The sequence below is a fragment of the Dermacentor silvarum genome, chromosome 4 (genome assembly GCF_013339745.2).
Source record: "Dermacentor silvarum isolate Dsil-2018 chromosome 4, BIME_Dsil_1.4, whole genome shotgun sequence".
NCBI lineage: Eukaryota > Metazoa > Arthropoda > Arachnida > Ixodida > Ixodidae > Dermacentor > Dermacentor silvarum.
Window position 1 is genome coordinate 184,382,789 of NC_051157.2, and position 21,794 is coordinate 184,404,582.

At 46.6% G+C, this 21,794-nt stretch overlaps 1 protein-coding gene across 1 annotated transcript; it reads left to right on the plus strand.

Moving 5' to 3' along the window:
• Positions 1-592: 592 nt before the first annotated feature.
• LOC119450840 (uncharacterized) lies at positions 593-21,385 on the plus strand. Its single transcript, XM_049666277.1, has 4 exons — positions 593-785; positions 9,320-9,486; positions 12,275-12,631; positions 19,056-21,385. Exons 2-4 carry the CDS (start codon positions 9,320-9,322, stop codon positions 19,342-19,344), a joined length of 813 nt encoding a protein of 270 aa, XP_049522234.1. The 5' UTR covers positions 593-785; the 3' UTR covers positions 19,345-21,385.
• The last annotated feature ends 409 nt before the right edge of the window (positions 21,386-21,794 follow it).

The following is a 21,794-nucleotide window of genomic DNA, read 5'->3' on the forward strand; positions in this document are numbered from 1 at the left end:
AGGGACTGATCGTAGCGAATCTTTGATTCGGGCCGTCAATTATTTAATAAGAATTGTTGAAAATCGCAGATGTTTCAGAAAACGGAAGCTATGAAGTTTACAACTGTAACACGGCAATGAAAAACAATACGACAATTTTATAAGAGTACATCTAAAGCGGACAAAATTTATTGTACTATACATGGCTGTTAAATAAGCGATTAATATGTGAGCAGGGCTTTTGCAACGCCCTTGTAAACAATGTAACAAATTCACGTAAGATCTAAATTGATATATCAACTTTGTCCGCTTTGGATGCTTCCTTTGGAAGTTGCCTTAAAATCGGCCCAGTGGTTATCTCAGAAAAGCGTTTCTGCGTTTTACGTGTATTTGAATAGGCGGCATCGGAGTTGGGCCCGAGCTAAAGCTTCCTCCTAACCGTACGTTATAAGATCTCACTCCGGCAGTCGGCGAACTGCACCGCCGGCCGGTGTACGCGATCGATCGATTCGCTTGCCATTCGTGAACTAGTTCAAGCAGGCTTACACACTTTACCGTTCGTAGTTTCTGCACCTTTTGAACGGCGCCGCTCGTTTGAAAAGCGCAGGTAAAGTTCAGGCCCAGTTCCTGCACTTTCTGCATCGATTGTCAGTGTCGTGCAACAGCGAAGCAGCAGACGGTATCTCCGGCGCGGTGGTAGCAGACAACACTGCAAGTTTAACGTGACCGTGCTGCTGAATGGCAACCGACAGGGACAGGAATTTTGCCGTGAACTGGCTACGACGGCACCCGTGGCCACGAGAGAAGTCAGTATTCGTACTTTTTGCGGTGAGCTGGTCTACTCGAAGAGGTGGACATTACTTGCACAAAAAATTGAAATGCATGATCTACTAATTAACAAAAATTCACTGATTAAGTTTTTAGCTAATTACCTTATAGCACATAGTGCAATTTACTAATTCTAGCTGTGGAGTTTGCAAGGCGGATCCACTACACTTGGAAGAAATTCTCAGGATGGCACCAGTTTCTAGATATTAAATCCCGAACTTTGCGGAGAACCGCATTGGTGTTCCAGTTACTTCCTTAACAAAACGTTGTTTCATTCATCGGAGCACAAAAGTAACTGGAACGCCAAAGCAGTTCTACGCAAATTTCAGGAATTAATATCTCGAAACTGGTGCCATCCTGAGAATTTCTTCCAAGTGGATCCACCTTGAGAACTCCGCAGCTAGAATTTGTAAATTGCACTATGGGCCATAAGGTAATTAGTTAAAAACATAATTAGTGATTTTTTGTTAATTAGTAGATTATGCATTTCAATTTTTTGTGCAAGTAATGTCCACCTCTTAGATTAGACCAGCTTATGAACTAGAATTGTGCTGTCTGCCACAGGCAACCTTTAAAAGTGTTTGAAAGTGTTGGCTGAAGCACCCGTTATATACACGTGCACACTCACCATCTCCGGTCACAGTACAAGTGCCGAGACGTCTCATAACTACAAGGTATCCCATTTTTTTTTTGCATATCATGCGCCAGCATCGCAACTTGTTATACTGCTCATTTTCACTGTCATAGTGCTGGCAAAGATGATACAGTAGCCATGAAGAGTGGGCATTCGCAATACAATCACAGCGCACACTGGACAACACTAGCAACAAAAGGCATGAGATGTGAACACAGAAGCGAAACGCTTTAGTGTCGCGCTGCGGCTGCACTTGTGACCTGGCACTGCACGAGCTTGGAACTGCACAGTGAACTCGAAGATATTACAGGTGAAGCAAACAGACCAATGATGTCGCGAGCTTCAACTGAAAAGTCAGGACACACAGCTAGTGGAAGGCTCTGGGCAAGAGACGGTGGAGGTCCAGAGAGTTCGGGTATAATGGTGATGCGTGAGGCTCAATCTAGTGTTGCCAGCATGGTATGTAAATGATTATCGCTAAATGCGTATGTAATTAACATTCTTTTTTTCGCTGTTCCATAAGTTGGTGGAGCAGCAAAGCTCTATCGCCACCAGAAACTTGTCCTCAGACCGACTCTCGCGTTTACAACCTACAGTGTAAGCCTGGCATCTGCCCTCTGTGTATTGCCTAATGGTTTCAAAATTTCCGTGTCTAGACCATCGTTGTCGTGTTCAAGGCAAGTGAACATGCTGTATAGACTTATGTAAGGGCCGGACTTTTTTTCGCAATTTTGACAAAGTGCACCCCTTATATTGGAGTGAACCTTTTGGTCAAAATTGCGCACTCCCCGGATGTACAATCCGCTTTTTTCATTTTCCTGTGCTGCCCTCTGCCGCACGCCGCTGGAAACGTTTTGGAAGGGAAAGCCGGTTGATTTGTTAACCTGCGCCCATGTTGAGTGCGCATCGGTTGTGCGTTTTGTGGATCGCAAATAATTATTAATGGCTTCTGCGGTGCAGCATGTCGTTCCTGGAAGCCGTGTAGCACTCACCAACTATCTATATGGGGTGAGCAGGCCTGAGTGCGCTGTTTTGTTTATAGTGCGGCTACGCACTGAGTTCCCTCTGCCGTCGCAGGTGCTTTGGAGTTTGTTGTCGCTGACTCCTGCACTCGCACCTCATTTTTAAAAAATTATTTTTACACATTTTTTAGACATTTCGCATAAATAATAAGTTTTTGAGCGAGCAGCCTTCTGCATCGTATTTAGCAAAGCGGTGCACTTGTTTACATCAACATCTACAGCCACAGATCGTTAGCGTCAGAGTACCAGAGCATGCTCGCTCAGGCTGACCTCTCTGCCTTTAAAATAAATTCTCTCTCTCTTAGCGTCAAAAATTGGGGAAAAGATGCATCGCTGATATGAAAGAATGTCAAAACGTAGAATAAAACACACATATCTGCTCATATGAGCCGCGTTGTTCCACCGTGAGACCAGTCAGTATGAGCGGCAGAGCCACCCAAACAACGGCGATCGACTGTGATCCAGTCACAAATATCGGGCTGTTAATTTATTACTAATTCTCGCTTTTCTTTAACTTCATCATACTTAGTTTGCACACGTCATAAATCATTAAAGAAATCTGTGCTCGGATAAGCACTCATTTAAAGGTCGGGTTGTTCTCCCGCAAAAACGCGGATGCCATTGTTGACACCGTTGATTATAACTGAGCGAGGCAGCTGTTTATGCTGCTGTACTGAATGTACCGTCTCTTTCTTCGCATTTGACGCAGAGATAAGCAGTACATCTCAGAAATTAAGAAATGTGTTAGCATGCCAACACGTACAAACCCACCCATCTACGTTGCAAATACGACCGGCAGCTTACGGGAACGGTGACGTACAAATGTTGGCACAACCGTTGGGCACAGCGCTGTGTCCCCGCTTGCAGCTTATTGTGTACGCGCCGTGTGAAGTGAAGAGTAGTTTATTTCAAATCGCTAAGGCCACAACTTAACTATAAAATCAGTTTCCTTCGTCCTAACTTGCTTACTAGCACAGGTCCGCCGGTAGCGGGTGCACAAACTTGACGGCGCCAGGCCTAACCTTCGCTGAAAATCAGCATTGGCTCAAACTTCATGTGCTTCGCTTGAGAAGGACGAAGCTTTTGCATTTCAACTTCGTAGGCATGTTTGACTCACTTTGAGCGCAATTATTTACATATATCAACGAAGGCATTGCGGCTATCGCATTATGGGTTCGACAGCCGATCGCGCGGGGTTCAGTGGAACGATGGTTGGCACGCTGATTTTATCGGTGCCGTCGACAAGAAAACCCGTCGCAGTACGACAACTCCAGTGTTGCGGAGTAATCACTCCAGAATTGGAATGACTCCGGAATCATTCCGCATTGTCGCGACCCCGGAATACAATGGGAATGGAATGGCGACAACATTGGAGGAATGAATGGGAATGGAATTAAGCGCCTTTTGTCCGGAATGGAATGGGATTGGAATTACATGCTTTTTCCGAAAATAGAGCGCTTGACGGTCTACGCGCTATTTTTTGTCAAAACATGCCGAAGAACCAACCAGCCCACGTTCAAGCATTAGTAAGTCAGAGCATCGAATTTAACCATAAAGGAGTATTTTTAAAATGGCTTGGCTGATTACAAGCATGGCACATTTATAAGCAACGCACCTACTACAATTCTGTCCTTATAGACTGAGTTGCTCCGAAGTTTGTCTCGATTTTTCGCGTAACCACAGCTCCATGTCATTAGTATCCGTTGTGCGGAGCTACGCCCCCCCCCCCCCCCCTTCCCCTTAATTACGCCTTGTAATTTTTTTTTTCACCTCGGCGGCGCTGTTGCCCCGGCCGCCTACTGTCTCCCGACCCTTCACTTCTTTGTTTTGGATTCTGTCGCCGGTCGGCGACTCGGACACATATTCCAAAAAACGCTTCTATAAGTTGTGATGCGTATTGACGTGCGCTGGTGCGTCTTGGGTTCACTGCAAGCTCTCGTATACCAGCTTGCTCGCCGTCTCACATCGTACTCTCTTGACATGCGTGAGTGGTGACGAGCAGTGCAGCCCAGTGTTCCGTATTTGATGCAAAAAATGGCACGACAAGGTGCTCGAGCGGTGCACTGTTCCAACTAATACCAGCAGATCTGGAGGGTTCTGTTCCCCATTAACCAAATCTTAGTTTTCTCCATATTCACAACCGCTCCAGACGCGTGACAACACTGCTTAGTGAATATATAAGGTCTTCTTCAACACTACTTTTGTCAGCATAAAAATATGCTATGTCGTCATCTTAGCATTAACACATTTAAGCTTAAACAATATGAAAGAATCACAAGCCGTTGAAACATGCTGACCATGCAAATACTATAGGTAGCAGGAGAACTGCCCCTATGGGAATTAGTAGGGTGGTCGTACTGCACAAGATGGTCACCAAGCTACTATCCCTTGACCTTGATAACATGTTTTGCGTATTGTTGCAGTTCTTAACGCTGTCTGATGATATCAGCTTTATGGTGCGTTCATCGCTAACTCGATAAAACTATCAGATGCCTTTCCTATGTTGAGGAATCACTTGCTCCCTCCTTATTTGCTTCGTGTCCTTGCGTTATATGTGTACAAACCAAATAGTAATAATAATCACAGGAATGGAATTGAACTGCCCGTCCATTCCCGGAGTGGGAATGGGCCAAGTTTCTTAATTCCAAGGAATAGAAAGGAATGGAATTGCGGCAAGTTCTAATTCCCCGGAATGGAATGGGAGCGCCCATTCCGTAACACTGGACAACTCACGCTCATCGGTTACGTCTTGTAGGCCTGGGATGATAAAATGGGCTCAGCGACACTGTGTTGAATGGTCGGCCAATCGTTGGCCTGCGCGTCTTGTCGGTCTCGTATCGACCCAGTGTTACTGCGCCTTAAACAAGTACTACGTGAAGTCGGGCACACGCTGCAGCTACCAGCAAGCGAGCACTGACGCTGCAAGAAGTATTCGTCAGCAACGTGATGTTTTTAAGTGCCGTCCAAATGTAATGCTGGGGTTTATCGATAAATTTGCGATTATAGCCATCAATGCAAGGCGGCATCTATATACACGTGGTTCCCTGTGCAGTCCGGACGAAGCCCTCGCCGCTTTCTGTTTTAAGTGGAGTTGCAGGTTTTAGGTACCGCACCGACGTCAAGCTACCAGTTGAGTTTCAACGCGACACACGGCACCAGTTTGCAGTAGTGCACGTCCAAGCGCTTTTTTTTTTTTTTTTCGGGGGACGTTTTCCCGAGATAGGGCCACACGGCCGCACGTGCAACCCTTCCAAAACATTTCACGACTAATCCGCCAGGGCAGGGTGCATACGCCGTCGGGCCGTGAAAAAGGCAGATTGCATCAGAGGTCAACGTGCAGCTTTCACCATCTAGTAGCAGCATGCGGAATTATGCAGCGCGCAAGCATTCACTGATGTGCGCACGGCATTGGGGCACCGAACGGGATTGCTTCTCCGTTTGAATTTTTTTTTCCCCAAGTTTTGGGCTGTCAAGTTGGGGGTGCGGTCCTTACATGTATGTGGCCCTTACACGAGTCTATACGGTATTAGAAAAGGAAGGAACATGAAAAACACAAAGCAAGTAATATGGCAAGTAACATGGCAAGTAATATTTATGTAAATTTGCAAGATGAAGGAAGCTTCACGACAGGTGGAAAATTGTCAGCCACCCGACTGCAGCGTGAAGGTACAAAGGAAACTCATGTGGGTTTCTCAGGAAGAGAGCTTCGCAGTTGAAGAAAAATTTGTCCTGGTCTGGGATTTTTCTTCAACTGTGAAGCTTTCTTTCTGAGAAATTCGTATGGGTTTCCTTTGTAGCTGTGTGCAACATTGGGAGGAATTCTCCTTTTCATGAACTATCCTCCACCTTGCGGGCTTAGCAGAACTAATTTACCATATTCAAGAAAAGTAATGCAGCTTTCACGGATGGTATAGGTGCAAAACGGTTCATTGGTAGGGTTCATGGATGGTATAGGTGCATGACGTGTTTCTCATTTTACGCCAATGTTTGATTCCTTGTAGCATCGATATTTTTTAACTGATTGCATTGTATAGTAACATACACCCCCCTCACCCTATGCCTCTTCGTAGGCCTGTGAGGTTTTTCTAAATAAAAATAAAATAACATTTGTGAACAATTGACACGATGATTGCCCTCTCTGAAAAGGGCAACTGCTGCGTTTTTGGGCGCAGGAAAAAGTTTGCCTATCAATGCCTTTCAAAGTAGAAGTGCGGGATAAATCAATTGCTTCGCGCACATAATCATGTAAAGAAGAAAAGATGTCACTGATTGAGTAAGACAGAAAAAGAAAGCCGCACGCAGTTACACGCAGTGTGCCTTGTAGAAAAGGATGCATCGCAACATCACAGATGGCATCATCTGGTGATGAATGATGCACCACAGCATTGTTACTTTGACCTCCAATGTGGGCAGCGCAACATCCTGTCGCACCACTGAACCTTGAGGTCATGCAGTCATCCAATGATGGTCAGAGGACAGTGGGAATTTTGCCACATTGGTGCGGGCACATAGCTTTGGTTGCAGTAGGAACATTTGGGGGATTGGTGCGAGAGCATGGTACCATCAGCACTTTATTGCTGATGACTCGTTTAATGCAAGGCGCATGGGATGTCCATAATGACAAAGAAAGTTTTAATGCATCAGCATTCGTGGGGTACTTGCTTGTATCTAACCGTTTTCTCACGTACCTGAATGACTGGGTAGTTCATGGTCGAATGGGTAGTGCATCGGGCTGCCATGCTGAGGGAGCAAGGTTTGAAATCAGTCGTTGGACCAACTTGGATCACTGAGTATGTGGCAATGTGTACATATGTGCCACTCTTCAACGAACCTCTTTCACCCTGACATAGGTCACTGTAGATGTAGGACGGGGTAGGTACGGATGTTCAATGAAACTCTTTGACTTGGAGACTGGGTATACTCAGTCTGTGTTGGTCTTCAATGAACATCTTTGATGCCAACTTGGGTAACTATACTCTATCTCACAAGTCATTTTCAGCATTGTGGAAGGGGCACGACTCCTTAGCCAATAGGAAGGCCAAATGTCCCTCGAGATGCGTTCATGCGCGCCGCGTCATCTGCTCAGCGGCGGCTGAATTAGTGGTGCCTGAAGTGCATTTAAAGGACCTGACGTGTCACCTGTCACTATAACAAACGATGTACCAAGCAAAAACAAAACTCTCTCACCCCATCATTTATTAGACAGTTATGCCTGGAACTACGTTCCACTGTGCAAAGAAATTGCCTGTGTACGCCTTGTACTTTCGGCAGTGCTGCAAAGGACTTGTGAGATAGAGTAGAGGTATGCGCCTCTGGGAATGTGCCACTGTGCAATGACAAAAAAGATCCTTTAAATTTCTTCGATGCTGGGCAAAATCAAACCCACGTCACAAGGGTACCTCAAGGACAGCAATCCAACTCTTTAGCGGGCTGTGCCACACTGAGTATGTGCCACTTTTTTAATGAACCTCTTTCACGCCAACGCTTAGGCGAGCTGCGCCGTGAATGCACTGGGTGCGTGTCGCTCTTCAATGAACCTCTCGCCCACTTGGGTCACTGAGTGTGTGCCCCTGAGTGTGCGGCATGCGAGGCAACAAATCTCGGCGTTCGCAGGCACCGGCGTGCCACACTTCTCGTCCCGGAGGTCGCGCACGGACTTCTCAGCAGCACCACTAGAAGCCGCAGCGTGACCAGAAAGAAGCGTGAGAGAGGTTGCTGCATGACGCGTTTCTCAGCGCATTTCAGAGGCAATGCGCAAGCTTTGTGGTGGCGGCGCTAGGTGGTGCCGAGCGTTCTTAGGGAAGCGCGAAAGAGGATTCCTACTGCAGTACATGCCTCATACATAACTTGTTTCGACGGTGGCAATACATTGTGTTTCTATGTTGATTCAATGCTAAATGCATTGCCATCGACAGTCATCATGAGATAGGTTCTGCCGAGTTTTTTTCTATCAGATAAGGAACATAAGAGTTTTGAAGGGCGCCTGCACGTGCAGTTAGCAGATGGGATGATTTTGTATCTTTCACTTTTCTTTGTTTTGTTTTTCTTTGCTTCCTGTAGTTGTTTATATCTGGTTTTGCTGCTTACTCTATTTTTGTTTACCAACATAAATTTTGCACATATCGCAACGAACCTCAACTGTATAGCACTCGTGTTTGTCATCACCCTGTCTACTGCTTTGCACTATACACCTTCGCATCGTTAGTGGATTACCAGCAAACCTACTGCCACTCTTCTAATCACAGTCATGGACATTTTGAGCAGAACGAATTTCTCAAGGTATGCATCCCAAAAGCATTCCACACCTTTCACAAAATCTGTTTAAAGGTCCTTTTGATGACTTTGAACAAGCAATGCAAGGTACTGTTTAAAGCATGGTACACCAGCATGTTCATCCCGCTGCATGGCCATCACTCTTGACATGCTGAACATGTTGTTTTGGTTCGATCACTGAAACTAAGCGGCATTGGGCTCTGTCAGTGCTTGAGAGGGAGACCTCATGATACACTGAGTGCGGGGACGCCATTCTCAGGCGTTCACTTTCGGGGATACTACTACTTTCGTGAGGTTTTACATGACTTGGCACCAGGCGCATCGCCGTATACAGCCCACATTATTTCTAGCCCTGTGCCAAGGTCTTTTTTAACTTTGCAGAGCACCAAGAATACTGTCAGCTGCATACTTTGACAAATTTTTTGTCAAGTTGCTCAATATCTCGCGAGAATGGTCGCATCCCTGAAAGTGACCATTTGAGAATACCGCACATGACGGCTCCTCTACCCTGTGAGGCAAACACAAGCTTAACGTTGAGCTTACCACATTTTTTGTTTTTATTTTTTTCCATTGCCTGACACAGATGGCAGCTGAAGACTCCCCTAGGAAGCCAAGTGGCAACGATGCCTTGGCCTTACAGCTGCTGCGGACCAACAAGTGGAGCTGCTATTACGGACTGCCCTTGTGGGAATTCACTTCTGCCAAACTCAAAGAGATAATGCGGGGCATGTTGTCAGAACTTCCGGACAGGTAGGACCCACTGGCCTGACACCAGGCACAGTGAAATGTCAAAATAGCACTTTCACCTGTGCACAGAATTTCACCACGTATTAGTGGTATCAATGGCTTCTGCATGATTCAGGAAACCTAATTAGACCAACCTTATATTGCTCTGTGTCCAACCTAGAATAGTTGCAAGACTTCGAATTTGATACCCAGGAATGGGGGGCACTCTTCCGAGTGCCAACTGTTTAGTGTCAACTGTACAGAGTTAAGCAAAATCTGAAGTGACTTTTCTGAAAATTTTCCAGAAAGTCAAGCAAAGGAGACATGCACAGAATTATGACCAACTGAAATAAACTGAAATAGACCTCATATTCAAAATAAGGAACAAACGTGTCTGCAAGTTTGCAGCGCGATAACTCGGAAGAATAAAGATTTAAAAAAAAATAGTTGGTCGACACCCAACTCCCGCTTTAGCCCTTTGCAGTCATGTGCAATTACCCAGTTGGGGGTCAGTGCAGTCAAGAGCCATTTTGCACATTTATATGCCACGCTGAAAAAGTGGTCAGGTAAATGAACGCATGTTAAGTGATTTATTTCAGAAAATTACTTGTTCCTGAGGCTCTCAATAGTACTTCAACACTGTACGTGTGGTAGCACTCGAAGCACTCTCCTGGGTGAGGGAGATTTGCACTGCAGGCCTGTAGGGTCCTCACAGTCGCTTTTTTCTAAACTGCTCCCATCCGAGGATGTTTGCTGACTGTCTGGAGGTGAAGTGTATTCATCCAGGGCACTGAAATGGTATTCTGATTCACTGAAATTACGTGAATTTCGTCCATAAAATGCACACACAGAAACGTTGCCATCAACGTTGGTGCTTCACGCCACAAATCATGCTAAAATCTTTTCAAGCATGAAGGAAGGAAGAAACGTTCTGCCCTCATCTGGAGACATTGCAAAGTGCACTTGTTAGTTGAAAAAGCTGCAAAGCTGCACTACTAACCCAAATAACTGGTGAATGCAAGCATGGGTGCATCAGGCGCTACCTGACATCTAACCGGAGCAGATATTTTCGCACATCAGATGGGGTCCGACACATCACTGCAACAGGTTAATAGTAGTTACCACCGTACTATATACAGGCCTGATCAGCAAAACCACTGTAAAGCTTTCCATAAAGCTATACAGTTTTCTACCAACATGGAAATCTATTAACACTGTTTAAGCTGTGGGGGTACGCTCTGTGTGCGGCTAGGGCTGAAGGTGAGCTCCGTATGTAGTAGGCACACGCAGTCATCCGTAGTAGTCCCCAACCTGTAGCATGGGTAATCGCAGATGCGTTGGGTTCGAATGAATAAGGCAACCAGTGGCGTCAGTTCAACCAATATTTACTGCTGTGCAACACTTTCAGTAATACGCAACACTTGCAGAGGGAAGGTTCATTCTGTAAAAAGGTAATAAATAGGCTTGCCTCGTTGCGTGGGATAGTCGGGCAACGACGTCACTCATAAGTTGTGGGCAGGGTGTCCATCAGGTCGTTGGTCAGATTCAAGGTCGGGAAGCCAGAGAGAGCATCCCCGAATGTTTTTTTACTGTTGCGAGGGGAACATACTCCTCACGAGTCGGATCAAAATTGTGCTTTATTGAGCTATAAGTTTAACACATAAATGTAGATACAGAAACAGGTCCCACAGCTCAAGGCCTGTCATGTAGTACATAAAACAATAACATTATTAAGCAGCAGAGTAAAAAAAGGAAACATAAAAAAAGTAATGGATCTAATAATGAATCGTACAACATAACTTTGATAAGACAAAATTAATACAAAATGATACCAGTAAAACAAGAATGATAATATAAAATAATATAGCTTATTGTGCTCAGGAATATTACAGAACTGAACAAAGAAGATTACAGAATATGAGTAACTATTACCAGGATGTGCCTAGCACAATTAACAATGAAATAGATATATTTTTGGGGATATGTTTCCCTTTCTTGTGAGTCGCACATTGCGAGAGCAACAGGGATACTGGGAGAGGGTATAGTGCACTTTTCCTGCTCGAACCTGCCAGCTCTTGACGCGTCTGCAACTTGCCATGAGTACATGGGAGGGAATGGTCGTGCGTGCTCCCCAGAAAGCACATTTCTTAAGAGGTGATGTGGCACCACGGGTTTGGCTTGTCTTGCACATTACTGAGCCTAAAGGCCTGACCACGTACACATGATTTTCAAGCAGCAAGCGATAAGCGAGAGGTTTGGCCATCACAGAGGGTGATCTGTCGTCATCACTTTTCATGTTGCCAGTTTTTGGCCAGCCAGTAATTTTCACTCGTTGCCTGGAAGTCTGCGTGGTGTTTAGTGCTGGTTATTGTAATTGTGTAACACATAGCAGCACCAAGGCTGTCCACTTTGATCTCTAATCACTCTTGCTACTTGCCCTATGTCATGACAAGAAAAAATAAATTCCATATAAGCCTTCGCTGAGTCTCATGTAATGAGCAGGACAAGGTATCGGCGAATTCTTGTTAGAATTATTGAGATGAGCTGTTTGTTTTGACACATTTAGGCCTAAGACGCCACCGAGAGCCGAGAAAGTGTTGTAATTTCCACCTACCAGATGGCGCTACAGCATCTAGTGCTGGCAATGTAAAACTCTTTCACTGGTGATGCCGATATACTAAACTACATAGAGTACCCTCTAGTCAAAACATTGACATCGTGGCACGTCCCCTGCACAAAACAGTACCGCAGTGAGACTGTTCTCTCGAGGCAATTGTAGAAGCTCTATCGACACAGTCATTTCTGTTTCCAGCAAAGGACGCAAGCCACGCCTCTTGTCCCGGCCATGCAACGTGCTCGGTGGCCACGGGAGGCAGGGCGAGGAGGCGTTCTTCTGTGTGGCGAGTTCGGGCTCCCGGAAGCCCCATGCTGCGGGGCTGGTGCACAGCGGTGAGAAGGTCTCGCTGGTGTTCCTGTCGGGGTCAGTGAATGCACGAACTTTCTTGGCCTATGAGCTGGGAAACAGCTTTGGAGTGACCCTACTCGCTCTACAGCTGGCCCCGTGGCAGCTGTCCATGGTCGCAGTGTGGGGCCTCTCCTTCCTCGAGCCAGAGGACCCCTCAGAGTGCTGCCTGGAACTCAACATGGGCGGCGTCATAATGGGCTTCAGGTGGGCAGGCTGGAAAGAATTTCTCTTTGAGGTGGGGGGACAAGATGGGCCAGTTTCATCACTACAGGCAGCAAAGCAAAGCAGACGAGAAAACAAGGGACAGACAACACACGTCTGTCCCTTGTCATCTCATCTGCTTTTTCTTTGCTGCCTAAGGCCATTGCCAAGCAATTATAGCGCAGAAACCAACAAAGGATTAATAACAGGGGACAGACACTGGCACCACCGACTTTCATCTAAAGGCTTATTCTCAGTTTCACAGTTAAATATACATGAATACAGGTTGTTCTGCCTTTATAGGCTGTGATTCCCATTGCTGTTCCTTTGTTGCCCATGTGTCTTGCAATTGGCAGTCATCTGTTTGTGAATTTTCATACGTTTATCTGTGAAACTGAACATAAACCTTCAGTTGGAAGTTGGTGCTCGTGTCTGTCCCACATCATTCATCCTTCATCAGTTTCAGCGCTGTAGTTGCTTGAATATGCATCACTAGCCAGCCCATTCTTATACCCTGTCATAGCCATTGATCTGCACTTGATAGCAGTGCCTAGTGCATCTTGCTGTGCATTTTTCAGCCAGCCCGAGGAAGAAATGCATAAGAGAATGGACGTATGCAAGACGTGCACAAGAACAGATGTATGCAAAAGAACGGCACTCGTGTGTGATCTGTTCTCTTGTGTATGTCGCCCTCTCAATGTTTGAAAGAAGGTACGTAGTACAGTATAGACCACTTATAACGTAACCGCTTATAGTGCAGGACCGGATATAGTGCAGTGTTTTCAGACTCCTGTTAATTTCCCCATAGCACTCCATCTATACACATATCGCTTATAGTGCAGTTGCGGGAAGCGAAATACCGGTTACAGTGCGGCTGCCTGGGAGTACGGAAGTCAGTGGTGACGGCGAACGCTCCCCTCAAACACACTTCCCTCAAACGGGTGCCCCAAGGAGTGCTCTAGGAAGAAAGAGAGACAAAGTGGAGGAGAAGGGCATGTGGTGCGAACGAACAGCCAGTGAGGCTGAAACCAGAATCTTGAGTGCGAGTCGTGAAATATCATGGCGCGCATAGCGAGTGAGCGCCGCGAAACTGCCAACGCCGGCCAACGCTCGCTTCACGATAATGGCAGTAAACGAAACTTCAGGGAGCGCGCGACGACGCCACGGCACAGCGAAAGGGCGCACGCGGAGACCATGGAATGTGAGGGAGGAAGGTGGCAGAGAAGCGGATTTCGCCTCGGCAACACTGCCGCTTCGGTGGCTCCCCTCGCCCTCCCTCGTAGCTCCCTCACTTTCGACTGTCACCGTGCACGCCCGCAACGGTGCAGGCGCCGCTGCTCCAGCCGGCCCGGCGCCAGCTCCCCGAAGTTTCATTTTCTGCCATTATCGGGAAGCGGGCGTTTGCCGGCGTGGGCAGTTTCGTTGGCCGGCCTGGGACAGCGCCGCTGCTTCCCTCTGCGCCATAGCCGCGGCGTGCAAGGTCAACATGTCAGTAGAAAGTAGAGGAAGCATAAGGGAGAAAGAAGGGTTGACTGCCATTTTCTACGCGTGGCTACGGTAGCGTGGCTGTGACATCGGCACTTACATGCATGTTCCGGCACAACACAGAATCGGCGACCTTGCCATTTGAGAGAGGGTGAAATTTCCGCCGCTTTTTTTTTTTTTTTTTGTTCGCGCGCGACATTGAGGGGTCTCTCCTAAGCTTTTACTCTATGGTGGTGCCGGAGCAATGCCAGTCGGAGGCACCGCCGCGTGATTTGGTTCGAATTAACGAGATTCGACTGTAACTTGAATGCAAACGTTCTAGCCGCATTCCTCGACTGTTGCATATGCGTGGCGGCTCGGTGCACGTGTTTTGCATATGTGCGGGGCTTGAAAATTGTTGCTTTGGTTATAGTGCGGATATTCGCGACTCCGGCGACTTACTTTATAAGTGGTCTACACTGTAATTGGTAAGACCTTTCATGGGGAGAGTAGCAGACACTGATGAACAACACTGGCTGAAAAAGGGAAGCTTCTGCACAAAGCCAACGTTTTGACAAAGATGGTTGCCGCCATCGTGGCGAAGACGAATCCCCCTGTTGAAACATTGACACCGGACTGAGGTTTTTCTCATTTACCCACTGTTAATCCATTCAAGTTTTCATCTTAATGTCACTCCTTACGCTGGTGTCATACAGGCACTTTAGAGTCCAGTGAGGGTCGAATTTCTCTATATCGATTGGCTTCTTTGTGCAAGCTGTAGAAGGGAGCTAATCGTGATTAAGAAATCCGATCCCTGTTAGGATTTATCACTACCGAAAGTGACGCTGTGGTACTGGGTTCATCATCATCATCAGCCTATATTTATGTCCACTGCAGGACGAAGGCCTCTCCCTGTGATCTCCAATTACCCCTGTCTTGCGCTAGCGTATTCCAACTTGCGCCTGCAAATTTCCTAACTTCATCACCCCACCTAATTTTATGCCGTCCTCGACTGCGCTTCCCTTCTCTTGGTATCCAATCTGTAACCCTAATGGTCCACCGGTTATCCATCCTATGCATTACATGGCCTGCCCAGCTCCATTTTTTCCTCTTAATGTCAACTAGAATATTGTCTATCCCCATTTTCTCTCTGATCCGCACCACTCTCTTCCTGTCTCTTAACGTTAGGCCTAACATTTTTGGTTCCATCGCTCTTTGTGCAGACCTTAACTAGTTCTTGAGCTTCTTTGTTAACCTCCATGTTTCTGCTAACCTCCATCTTAGTACTGGTAGAATGCAATGATTGTACACTTTTCAACGACGGTGGTAAGCTCCCAGTCAAGATTTGGCAATGCCTGCCATATGCACTCCAACCCAAATTTATTCTTCTATTAGACATCAATGAAGATAGACTTCATGTTTACTTACAACTCTCTGATCGTCGAGGAAGCGCTCAGATAATTCAAAAGTCCGAATTGCAACAGGCAGAACTTTGAACACACTAGAACTTCCACTCAAACCCATGCAATGGCAGGGGAGCAAGTGATCTGAAATAGCCATTAGAAAACGCAAACCTGCTTCAAGTCTACTAGAGGAAGGCAACTTCTCCACCATGCAGGAAGGAAGTTGTACCAGATTGAATAAGGGAATCTACCTTCGCATATTAGAGGCAATACCTTACTTGCTCGATCCTAACACGCACTTTTTTTTAGGAAAAAATCACTGAGAAAACTGCATTGACATTTGAAAATTCCATTATCCACTCCAATCCATACGTCACTGCAGCTCTAAATGCTGGGGTAGCTTTGTGCCTGCTCTGTAAGTTTGTTAAGATTCTATGCAGGCCCCACCCGGGAGGGGTTTTGCGGAAACAGCGGCAGTCATTTTGGTAGATTTCTGTTCACTTATTTTCGCATGTGAATCAATGAAATCGCCGACATAATGATAGTATAAACACATGCATATAGTGACATTTACATAAATTATAATGACATATACATAAGTCACGCTGGGCAGCGTATGAGCTGTGGTGATAATTTCGGGGGTGATAATTTCAGGACCCCTAACCCTCCCTCTAGTTACGGGCCTGCTTCTGTGGTGTGCTAGCATGGAGGAAGGAAAGAACTAGCAGGGGGCATTGCACTACATCAGGGGTTCTCAAGCATGTTCGTTCCAGGGAACCCTGATAAGCTCCATGATGCGCCAAGGAACCCCCCCCCCCCCCCATTTAACAGAATTAAAATGTACCAATTAACCAAATGTCGAATTATCGAGGGTATCAAGAAAACAATAAACAAATGCTTAACTACATCAACACACTTTTATTTCCTCAGTGAATCAGCAAATTCTGTTTATATTTATTTAGCACAAGACCAGTGCAGAAGCTGAAATTCTCATCATCTCATGACTGATTTGCGCTAGCAGCGGCGAAGGCCTCGCGCGCGTATATCCCGATTATTTTTTCGCCAGTCAGCTGCTCGCCAACAAATTGTCCGCCCATCGCGATGTAGCCGCAACAATCTTCGACAGCTTTAAACTACTGCTTGCCGCAAACGCTGCGCACGAAACCGCGGCCGCTATCGTCGCGATCATGGACGGCGACCTTGCGGTTCAGAAGGCAGGCGGCCGACGCACGCACCAAGTCAAAACGAAACTACCGTTCGCTGCAACAAGTGCGGACGAAACCGCGGTCGCTGTCGACGCTACCATGGTTGGTGACTACGCATTTGTGAAGGCACGCAGCCGACGCGCGCACCGAGTGAAAACGAAACTACTGTTTGCCTCAACAGCTGTGGACGAAACTGCGGTGGTTATCGATGCGATCATGGATGGCAACTATGCACTTATGAAGGCACGCGGCATGCCGCCAACGCGGTGTTACGCGCGGCGATAAACGCAAGAATAAAGTCTTAAGGGCGCAATTAGGCACGAAGCGCTCCGGCGCTGCTGTCAATCACGTGCCGCGCACGCTTGCCACTGAGGACCATGGCGATGCGGACTGCGCCGCTTCGTTTCGGTTGGACGCTAGCGCCGTTCTTGCTCTTCTGCGGCGCGTATTTGCGATGCTCCGCGCATTTTTTTTTTTCTTCATTTTTTTATTCCTCCAACGTATATGTCAGTGCGCACGCAATCGGCACCTACGCTATCTACAAATGGCAGAAATGCGCATATTGGTAAATTACGGCCTCCGAGATTTAAGTGGCGTAATGCCCGTTTTCGGAGGTTGGGTGGCTACAAGCGGCTTGCGAATTTATTACTCAGTTCGCGCGTTGCCGTTACGCGCTGTGAGTGCTTTTGGACACTCGGGCGTGAGTAATGGAGGTTCTGTAGATCGAGCGCACCTCATTTTCGCCGTTTTAGCCACTTGGTTAGCGCCGGACCACGGAAAATTTATCAGTGGCTCGCGGAACCCCGAGCAGGGGCCGGCAGGAACCCCAGGGTTCCGCGGAACCCACTTTGAGAACCCATGCACTACATGATTGAAGCCGAACGGGTTGGCCGAACACGTGATCGTCACGTCACAGAGCTCAGTGGGTATTAGTGCTCCTGCAGGGAGAGCTATGGCAGGGCAGCCAAACAAGTGCTCAGTGATTAAAAAGCACCGGGAATCGAACATTCTCGGCCAATACTACGAGTCTAAAAAGGTCACATGTTGGGCCAACACTGCTAAGGAAAAAGCGAAGAGAACGGCTTCACAGAGCATTCGCTTGGCAAGGCTGGCCATGCGATGTAATGCTCAATCCTATAGCTTATGTTCTTCCTCCATGTCTGCAAGGCTTTTAAAAAATACATTATCTCTACTGCAATAGGCGACACTGAATGTAAGATGCTGTGGGCTGTTCCTAGTGATGAGGCCCCCGAGAGCTGCGTTGAATGATGCCGAGTTCAGTGTAGCTGGGATGCAGCAAATTTACTTTTTTTTTCCAAGCCAGAAGAAATCTCCATTGCATTCTCTCTCTCTTACCAGGAAAAAATGGTAAATGGACAGTCAAAGTCATTGCTTGTTATAATTTCTGGCCATGAAAATCGGATGCACGTTATAATTGAGTAAATGAAGTAGTTCTTTCCAGCAGAGTTTGTGAAGCTACGAGACAGTTTCCAACATGCGATGTGACGGGAATTTTTTGCACCATCACGAAAATGCTGCAGTGCTGCCTTCAAGTTCGATGCAGGCGGCACTCTACTTGCACGAATTCTCTGGCAAAGCCTGACTAACAGCTGTGTCCAAATTTTGAAAGGTTCTTTCACAAAGGTTGCTGTTCAAAGTGGCAAATAGAGAAGGCACACTTGCAAATTTTTAGAATTTTATCGTAATCTGCCTGATCATTTTTAGCTTGAGTACAATTTTCGTAATCATACAAATAGTATTAACAATTTTTATTTTTGGTTAATGTAGGGCAAAACTGATTTAAAAAGAATAAAATACAGTCGCCAATTGATATTTCAGAGCCTGATTTTATCAACCCACTCAACTATTTGGCCCTACCCACACCATAGCTGCCCAACCCCATAGTAACAGTGCATAACGGCAATTGAAATATCTGCTTCTGCTACATAAATATTTCATTAATAAACGTTGTGAATATTTTCATGTGTCTGTGGTGCAGATCACACTAGCTGTGACACTGGAGGAGAATGCCTATTTGCAGCATTCCTGTTTAGAGCAAAGTGGGATTTTTTTAAATAAATGGTTATTCACTTCATCACCATCATCATTTATTGGACCCTTAAATATTTTACCAAATTCTAGTATTTTTTTATCTTCGACTGTAGTAATTTTTTTTTTTTTTTTCAAATTTTAAGGCTAACAGGCCTACGAAGGAGAAGTGAGGTTGGTCGTGTAGCCGTCCATTCTTTTTTTTTTTCTCCACTGTGTCCATTTGTTAACAAACACATGGCTTGCTTGCAATTGACACTCTCTTCACTGAAAGTGACGCCTTGTTATTCCATGGTTCTTGAGCAGTGCGGAGGTGCTTGGCCAGCTGCCGCCACCCTCGAGGAGCATCAGGGTTGAGGACGGGCGGAACTTCCTGCTCGCCCTCTGCAAGCGAGTGTCGAAGCATGTGCTGTCACATCACTACCAGGAGCTACCCCTGCGCAGCGTGCGCTTCCTCAACCTGTTCTTGTTGGACCACGAGGGGACAATGTTGGTGCACAAGACCATGCTGGTGGCCGGGCTCGTCAAGTACCTCCTGTCCACCGCAGAACAAGCGGTTTTGGGCGACACACCCCCCGACCTCGAGGAAGAGTGACGATCACGGAGCAGCTCGCCGAGACAGAAACGAGCATGGGTGGAGAAAGTTCGCAGTACGAGAGTGCTTTGTGAATGGCAGGGAATCATTGCATATAGACTGCGTCTAGGACTGGCTATCATGAAAGCACCAGCGTGGTTTTAATCTGCTTCTTTCGCCTTGTGTATGTGTGTCCCTTTGCTGGCTGCTTTTGTGTGTGCCATCTTTCAACAGGCCCAGCCAATCACCTCACTGGACTTCTGGCCACTCAGTCTGCCAGTCCCGCCTACCTGTGAAACGATGCCGTTGCGTGAATTTGGCAGTATACGATGTGCAACAAGCATGTTTGATCAACCTTTGGTGCATGCTCAGCCTTAAAGGGCCTTTGTGGAAACACTTGAAGGCGCAAGCATAGATTGTTGCCTGGCATGTCTGTTTCACCGACTACTCAGACAATCGTGGAACAGCGTCATTGAAAGTTGCGTCACAAGGAGCGGGGGCGCTCGCTGGTCCTTTCACCCACAAGGTAGGTAGATGCACACTGCAGAGGAGAGTTGGGAGCTGTTGTGGTGAGTAAAAGAAAGAAAAGTGTGTGAAATCAAAATAGAAGAGGGACGAATTTCGCATAGCAATTAATAGAACAAGGCCCAGGAGTATTTAACGGACAAACGAAAAGATATAAACGGCACTCACACCGGTGTCAAACACCACCTTGCCAGTTCTCAAAAGGTAATACCATCATGGCTTCAACAACTCGAACGAAAAGCTGACTTCCACAGCTAAAAATAATATTTATGGCGGAGCTCCGGTCCCACCAGGATCGGCCCTCTTAGCCGTCTTTCATTTTTCACCTCACAGGCATTCAGAACTGGCAGTTCAGTCGGACACCCTTCTTTCATTGTTCTGAAGCCGCCGAGCAATCCAGATAGGTGCCGTGCTTTTTCGTATTCCAAATGTCATTCGTGCAATGATCATAGAAGGCACACTTCTGGCATTTCTAATGAGCTGTGGCATTTGGATCAATTCTTTCGCAGCTTGATGTGACGTTCTATACTCTGCAAGACCTTTGTGGTGTCAGTGTGGGAAGGAACGGAAGAGCGTTTTAGGTATTTCTAAGGGTTTCTTTGGAAGTTCTTAAAGATGTGTCTCCCAGTATTTCGCTGTTGCAACTAAATAGTGAACTTACTTCCGCCATTATGCATCCCTATTCTTTTATGTCATCATCATCAAACCTTTACGTTCCTTCATTTCTCTATGCAGCAGTTATAGGCTAGAGCGCTCTAGCTCATGCCAACCTCTTTGCCATCTTTCAAGGAAATCCTCTCGCTGCACATAATGTATTTTTCTTACCCGGACTTGTATGTTTGCTCATGTGGCATCATTGTTCATAGTCATTCTCACAGTCATTGTACTCTGGGCGCTCGTTTGTTCTACCACCGACACCAAGAATTTATGGGGCATGGGCTTTACAGAGAAGATGAGTTTTCATGGCCAACTCCATTTGTCTCTCACAGAACTGCAGTCAGCTCCTCCAAATTGCAGACTGTGGTGCCCTCAGGCCTCGCAAACATTAAAATTTTTTTTGTCGGATTCTGCATTTTTTGCAACTTTCAGTGCCAATTACGCATGATCACTGCCCCTTACATCAGGTTCAGTCTTCCAAGGCCAGTGAACTCTTGATCTCTTTGCAAAGGCCTGTTCTACTGTAGTAGAACAATACAAGTCATAACATAATGCCCTATTCAACTGCATCATGTCATTCATTTTTTAGTATGAACGCAAGCTATGTTTATGTATTGACTTGTCTGTTCTGCAGAGAAATAAAATTGTTTTTAAAGCGAAGCTTTCTTTGCCTCTTCCTTTGACCTTTCCACGCTTCTGCTGCTGTCTTGCATGCCGCGTCACGGGGTTGGTTCAGAGCGTGTATGTACTGTATGGAAAGAGAGTGGCAGAGGAAAGATGATGCGAGAAACTCATTTGGACCTTTTCATCTCGTCGCATGTGCACAATGCCCCCTGGAGCTCCCTGGGCGTCGTCACATTAGCCTCTTGACAGCCGTAATTATCCGTGACCCCCCCCCCCGCAAAAGCATTGCAGAAACTGCAGCACTTACCCTTCTACTACTTCTGCTAACGTGCAAGTCCTGAGGAGAGGTTGATAGAATGGTAGAGAGAGGGCAGGGAGAAGAGGCAGATAATGTGTAGAACCGGCGCAGTCGCGAAACGAATGAATGACAGCATTGCCACTCTTCGCTTGCAGTTCCCATACAGAAGTGAAGGGCAGGACAGGGAAAAGGCGACGTGGGAAGGCAAGGAAACACTACTAATGTAGACACAACAGCGGTTGCGGGCAAACTGAAGGTCGCAATAATCGGCCTGCATGGCGGCCATTGCCTTTTGTGCCACCAATGAGTGCTGGGGAACCGAATGCTTTCACAATGCATCTCGAAGGCTCCTGCTTCCATCGTACAG

Bases quoted from the DNA above. Each gene is read 5' to 3' on its own strand.
- LOC119450840 (XM_049666277.1), top strand. From the start codon at position 9,320: ATGGCAGCTGAAGACTCCCCTAGGAAGCCAAGTGGCAACGATGCCTTG. The intron at 9,487-12,274 runs GTAGGACCCACT...TTCTGTTTCCAG, and splicing joins TTGTCAGAACTTCCGGACAG to CAAAGGACGCAAGCCACGCC. The intron at 12,632-19,055 runs GTGGGCAGGCTG...GTTCTTGAGCAG, and splicing joins GGCGTCATAATGGGCTTCAG to TGCGGAGGTGCTTGGCCAGC.